At 31.1% G+C, this 7338-nt stretch overlaps 1 protein-coding gene across 11 annotated transcripts in view; it reads right to left on the bottom strand.

Moving 5' to 3' along the window:
- Window positions 1-242: 242 nt before the first annotated feature.
- LOC145293856 (glycerol kinase 5-like) overlaps window positions 243-7338 on the bottom strand; it is a 420415-nt gene continuing 413319 nt past the window's right edge. For all 11 annotated transcript variants that reach the window (XM_080140555.1, XM_080140557.1, XM_080140563.1 and 8 more), the window contains one exon: window positions 243-578. In XM_080140555.1, coding sequence (XP_079996681.1) covers window positions 436-578 — 143 coding nt within the window. In that variant the 3' untranslated portion in view covers window positions 243-435. The remainder of the gene's footprint in view (window positions 579-7338) is intronic.

Raw genomic sequence — 7338 nt, 5'->3', positions numbered from 1 at the left:
AACAAACAATGTTTCCGACATAGGGGGAAGAATTGCTGTTTTCTGGGTCGGAATCTATCCATCTCACACTTATAGTTGGCTGTTTTTTTTTTTTTTTTTTTTTTTTACTTTGAAGTAGTATTGTTGTTTTAGCTCTTTACATCAAGTGGCTTTGTGTATTGCTGGGAGTGATTTTTCGTAAAATAAAAATATAAAGAAAGCCTTTTTTTTTCATAAACCAAAAATTTTAAAACAAACTCAAATTCAAATAGATTTTTTTAATTAATATAAAATTTCCAAAAAAAGAAAAAAAAAAAAAAAATCGGCACATCCCAAAACTTATGTACATAGATTTGTATACTATTCCCCTCCCCCATTCCCAAGAAGGCCAAATGTAAAATGGATGAAAGAGTATGAAAGAGACAAGGTTCCATGTCTTCAATTTTTTTCTTCCTGCTATAAATACCATTTCTTGGATCTGTTTACAGCCCGTTCCCATGTGTGGAAGACGTTCTTGTATTTGCCCCATTTTTGCTGTGGTGTAAACATTTGATCACAGCCACGAAGTTTCAGCAAATCATCTTTGTTTTTCCAAATGCCTGAAAATCAATAATAGAAGAAAAATAAGGTCTTTTTTTTTTCTCAAAAGTTTTGCTTTTTTTTTTTTTCTACAATGTTTAAAAGTCAGAACTATTTGACAAAATGACAATTTTTTTTGTATTTGGTTTGCGCAAACCGTAATGGATTATGGTGGTGCGTAGAATTGGATTCATGACAAAATGTTTCGAAATCGTTCCAAATAATCTAAATGCAAGTTAATCGATATTCGTTTCCCTAAGACTTTTTTTTCCTATACTTTAATAATGTTAGACTTTAATAACACAAAATATATGCTAACATATTCTTTAGTTCTGCGATTGAGTTATGTTCAAAAAAGAAAATTTTGTTCTAAATAGGTGTAATTTATAATCAACCAAACCAGTCACCCATATCTTTCTTAGCTAACACACAGATTACATCACTAATTAAATAAAAAATACAGCGCATGTATGGAAGCGATACCCCCACTCTGTAATTTTTTTAATTTTTATCTTTTTTTTCAGTGGATTATTATCGAATAGTGATTAATCTACTAGATTATCAAAATAAAAATACAAAATAAATTTAATATTTAACATTTTTAAGGAGAGCTGTGTTTCTAATACAATGTTCTTGTAAATCCATCTCCCATTTTTCTTTTTTTTTGCTAAATTTTGCGAATTTAGCCTTTTTAAAGCCATTTGGCATTCAAAACATGCTTAAAAAAGGCTAAATTCACAAAATTTGGCCCAAAAAGTCCATGCTTCCAAAATGGGGGATTGATTTATGAGAATATTGTATTAAAAACAGAACACCCCTTAAAAATGTTAAATATTGATTTTTTTTTTTTTGGTTTTGATAATCTGGTAGATTAGTGACCATTCAATAATAATCCACTGAAAAAAAATGAAAAAAGACGAAAATAAAAAAAATTACAGAGGTGGGTACTGCTTCCATACATGCGCCAAAAATCCATACGATAGCACATATCTAAATTTGAGCCCAATTGGATTATTAGTTTTACAAATTACAGTTATTTAATTTACTGTTGCAAATTTTCAAAACAATGAAAAAAAATTTGAATTTCGTGTGCTGACAAACATTGGTTTCTGATTGGAAAAATACTATTCAAACAACGAACTAGCTTAGAAGCAGTGATTAAAATGTGGTATGTTGACTTTTGTATGGTTAGTTGCTTCAGTGATAAGAGAAATAAGAACACAATATGCCGGACATTGCTACAAAAGAGAAGATGAGCTTGTCAGTGATGTGGTACTATAGGATCCTAAACATAGAATAGCTAAAGTAGGAAGACTTATCAAGATGCACACAAAATTATTGACCCTGGCTTACAACTTAAAGATCCTCCTAAGGCTAAGAAGTGGCGAGAGATGGGTTGGTTTAGAAGTCGATTTCTTAGACATTCAACGCATACCAGCATGTGAAACAGACGCTAAACTGCATATTATTAGAGAAGAAACTCTTCAATGGCAAAAGAATCCTTTCACCAAAATATTACGAAGGCCATTGCCATTCCAAAAATAATGCCTCCTATTTTTTTTATTTTTTTTATCCCACTTGAATGGATCAGAATGGATTGCAAATTGCATTGCTATGATGACTGAACATTCGATAATAATCCGCTGAAGAAAAGACGAAAATAAAAAAATTACAGAGAGGAGTACTGTGGGATCTTTCTTGACCAGAAAGTTTCATCTCTCTCTGTTGCAGATATTGACAGTGTGAGACTAAGAAAGCATATATGTGCATCAGAAGTGGAGATTAGTCATTGAATTCTCAGCAAAAGTGCACTGAGAATAGTGGTGACCATGTACAAAAATAATTTCTGGAGCATAAAAAGGTTGCTTGTACCGCTCCAGTCTTTTATTTATTTATTTTTTTTTTTACATGAAGGTCACCACTTATTAAGGCCCAGAAGCCACTCGGGGATAAGGCTTATTTTGTGTATGGGATAGTGTCAATGGGATAGTGTTGCAGTATTCATTAGTATTGGAGATTTGATAAAGTGTCATTACTTAGAGGGGGGGGGCGGGGTCATCAGAAATTTGTTTATGTTGGACTTGAAGACATCCATGTTGAAGTCAGGAGGGAAACAGGCAAGCGGAGTTCCACAGGCGTGCAATTCTAAGAAAGAAGCTTTGTTCTTCATAGCTCTTCAACTATTTGCGAAAAAAAAAAGGTGGCTTTACTTTTGGAATTATCCTCATATATTTAAACGATTTTTAAATTATGAAATAAATTGCCTTTATTTATTTATTTTTTTTTTACTAATGAATATTTTACAGAGAATGTTGCATGAAAATCATGAAGAAATAAATGAACCAATAATTTTATTCAGTTTCCGATTTTCTAATAAAAAAAAAAAAATTTAAATGCTGGAAAGTTTTTTTTCAGTCTTGATTATCTATTATATAAATCTCACTTGTCTGTTAGCGTGTATGTATGTATGTCTGATTAAAACTTTTGATAGAGGCAAAGAGTTTCATGAGATCTGTACCGTTTTGAAGCTCGACCCTTCGGATGACAAATGTTGAAAAATTGGCTTAAAACATTAATTCCTTCACCCTCAACTGGATAGGGAAGGGTCACTTTTTTCGCCAATATTTTTTAAAGTTGTCTTCTTTTTGATTGACTAGCCTTAATTTGAACATACGTCACTTCCGGTTTGGCGATGGGTGCAACAGCAAAGATGTTACGCTTTTTTTTTTCACATTCTTTTGCTCCTTCGCGGTAAGGGTTTGAGCCTGCCTACTACCATTTTTTTTTTTTTGCTCAACACACATCTCCAAACACCCGGGCAACGCCGGGCACCCAGGCTAGTACCTTATAAGCAATAGCTTCTCCTTGCCAAACTATTAATGTAGATAAATATGAAATGATTGTCACAGAAGGTTGGGTAATTATTTCTACGATGATATGAAAGAAAAAGAACTTGCGTGAATTTGGATACATTTTTTTTATTAAATTAGAAACTAATGAAAAGCAACAGAAAATAGAAAATCAAATTGAAAAAAATTAAACTGTAAATTCGAGAAAAAAGCTTTGCCTAAAATCTGTTTGCTTTTATCTGATGCAAAAGTCAAAACAAAGAAATGTTGAAAAATGATGGGAACTGAAAATGTTTTTCGAGACAACTAAATTAGCATTTATCATTCAATAAACAGTCAACAGCTTCTATATATATTATTAAACTAATGAAGAGGTAGTAAAAGTCATCCAAACATTTGTCTGAGAAAGCCCTGCCATTGGCTAATGGAAGCATCAGTCTGTGGGTGAGAATAACAATTAATCTGATTAGTTAACTCACTAAACTAAACACTGTGTGTGTGTGTGTATATATATATATATATATATATATATATATATATATATATATATATATACATACACACACATCTCCATAAGGAATTGTCAGGCTAAAATGCATGGAATTCATACTACTGAGTGTTGTGTGTGTATATATATATATATACACACACACGCACAACACTCAGTAGTATGAATTCCATACATTTTAGACTGACAATTCCTTATGGAGATGAAACGTAGAAAATTCTGTGTACTTTCATTGTTATATATATTTTCATAACATTACCTAGCTTTACTCATATTGAGCACTGTTGAGGTAAATGCTGAAAATCAATACATAAAATATTATATCTCCTCATAAGATTTCATGTGGATACATGAAAAAATATATAAAGTCAATGTTTGTGTGTTATAGAAATGGATATGTTAACAGAATATTCAGATAAGTTTCAATAAGGATTGAATTTTTCACAGATTCTAAAAACACTATTAAAATTTTCCTTCAATTCCATCTGGGGTCGCTAGGGGAAATTATCGGTTAGGTATAAATAACTGAAATATATTTGAATGTAAAGAAATAAAGTTGATTTTTTTTTAAATAGATTTTGTGTCATTAAAAAAAATGTATTGGTGAGAATGTATTTTAAAAGGGTTTAAATATTCAAATGATTATTTTTATTGGTATTTTTAAGTTTAAAATTTTTTCTTTTAAGAACACCACCATACTAACAATTTTTTTTTTTCTTGTTGATTTCATATTTAAATCTTATTGTTAACTTTTCTTTCAACCCAAAAATTGTAAATGATGATATTTGAAATTATTTTTTAAGAGACTATCCAATCAACAATATATCTCTACCTAGGCAATGCCAGATGAATCCTGCTAGTATTAAATGAAATGGAAAAAAAAAGAAAAGGAAAAAAAGAAAATCTAGAAGACACAAAAACAGCCAACCAGATTCCATTGCAGTTACAAGAAATCCAATTAGGCTTATAATATTGCCAAATATCAGAATTTCTCCGCACTAACGTTTTCTTTCATGATGGGAATGCCACATGTTGGTTTGTTATGTCTTTCGAGGAACTTCCTGCGTCACTTAGTTGGACTATTTTGACGCCAAGGTTAAAAAATCATTCTCCAAAGCTTAATTTATTGTCTTTCCTACTTTTTATGTGGGTGGAAACGAAAAAAAAAAAAAACTTCTGCTAAAGAAATTAGTGTTTCACTTGTCATTATTGGAAGATCATTGGTTCAAGTCGACTTGGCAGCCACAGAGACCTTTTCTCTCTTTCTCTTGTAATGAGAATGGTTTATATACTCTCTCTCTCTATATATATATATATATATATATATTTGTCTGTCTGTGTATCCTTTCCACTTTCTTCAGAAACTATTAGACAGATCTAGCCGACATTTATGATAAAGTGCAGCAAACTAAGTTTTATGGTATCTGTTTGATACACAGTGAGGAATTAATAGAGATTAGTATTTAATGCAAAAATGAGCACAAGTTTAACAATATTCAACCATCAGTTTGGCATAAAGTACTCATTCTAAGTTAACGGATTATAACTTTTGCTAGTTTGTAACAAAGTATATATATATAATATTCCACTTCACTGGGAACATTTTTATGTTCATCTCAATAAAAAAATTCAGCTTTATTTGCTCTACAAGCATACAATTGTTTCTACATTTTCTGATGTTTTATATATTGTTCTCTACATGGTCTTTGTTATTCTTATACCAGTAGGGTATTAATCAGCACCAAGAATAGAACCAACAAAAAGATTGTCTGATACATTCATAATTTTAAAGTTTTTTTATTTTATTCCTTTACAACCTATTATCATATGCTACGTGCAACTTATATTATCCAGAATCATTATTATTAATGATTTATAAGTTTTAAAGTACATTTTATCTACACATTTGCAGACATTTTTCAGCTTCAGCTGGAAATCAACCAAGCTTTTTCAAACCAGGTTCTTAGTAGAAAAATCAAAGTAGATTCATAAATGTTAACAAAATGAATAGTATTAAATTTTATAAAGATATGAAAACAGATGTTGGAATGTAAGTTTTAAAATTATAATTAGTTTTTCTCCTGTATGATATTCATTTTGCATGGACATGTAAAACCAGAACAATTGATGGCTTTACCAGCTATTGCATCACAAAGTTCTCTATTTAAAACATTTTAATCAAAATTTAAATATTTCATTGTTTTAAACACGCACACAAAAAAAATTACTTTTACATTTTTTTAATATAAAATAGAAGTTATATGGGACCTTGCATTGATAAGCATAGATTATGTTAATTAGTATGAATTTTGGTATGGGTTACATCAAGTACATGTCTTTTGGTCAAGATCAAAGTGTAGCATCTGTTCTTCAGATGCTGCACTTCTATTTCTTGTTCTCTTTCGGTGGAGGAGAAATCCTTTACGACTGAGACAATTTTTATTTTTGTACCTTTTCTCCACGTTAAAAAACGACCCTGGTGTCTAACTCTGTCCCGTGGGGAGGCATAGTAAATAGGTACATCAAGTACATGTCAGGATGGTCTCACAGCAAACACAGATAGACCAAGTGCATCTGGCATGATTGATGCAGAGATTCAGAGATCAGCTCTCTAGACAAAACATATTAGAAGCAAGTGTTGATGATTACATCAGAAATGACCAATGTTTGAGGATTGGAACAAAATTTTTAAGAAGGAAGCAGCCGATTCACATGTACTCACAACGTCTAAGTGAATCTCCTCGAAACTGTTCATTGACCATTTTTTTTAATTTAAGTAAAAAGAAATAATTCTAGCATTTCTTTTATAAGGAGTTAATCTTGGTCTCTCCCCTTGTAAATGAATCTCTCTTCTCAATAAAGCCTTTAAAACTGCCCATAAGTCTCTTTTGTCCCCATGCATGAGTTTTATTCGCCAGAGTTAAACAGCCACTAGACAAAAGAAAACCTGTTTTTTATTGTTTTTGTTTAAGCTGTGCACGGAGCGGTGGAACTGCTGATTTGGGTTACTGCGTCATTTATATGACTCTGAAACATGAAGCCAATTTAGCAAGGGCTACTTCCACAGTTTAAAAAATTCATACATAGGTTATGGTCAATGTCTTATTTGGGCTACAAATATGATCCTCACCTGTTGATTGTCATATCATAAACATAGTTAACAGCAATCATGTGACTTGTTTTGACCAATCAACTAAGTTTTTCTAATTTATTTGGAGTCAATGTTTTGTGTAAAATAAGATTTATTTTGCAAGCAATAATTTTGAAGTTGTAATTCAGAAATAGTCATGAGCTGAATTTTAATGCTTTCTAATTGGATACTCAACAGATATGAGCTCTTCAGTCAAATCATATCTATTCCTAAGGAAGATTTAGTATCTGTCTGAAGCCAAAACTATACTATTATAGTAGTATCTTTCAGTA

The sequence above is a fragment of the Euprymna scolopes genome, chromosome 15 (assembly GCF_053919585.1).
Source record: "Euprymna scolopes isolate OS-2025 chromosome 15, ASM5391958v1, whole genome shotgun sequence".
NCBI classification, from domain to species: Eukaryota; Metazoa; Mollusca; class Cephalopoda; order Sepiida; family Sepiolidae; genus Euprymna; species Euprymna scolopes.
This window is presented reverse-complemented; position numbering and strand designations above follow the sequence as displayed.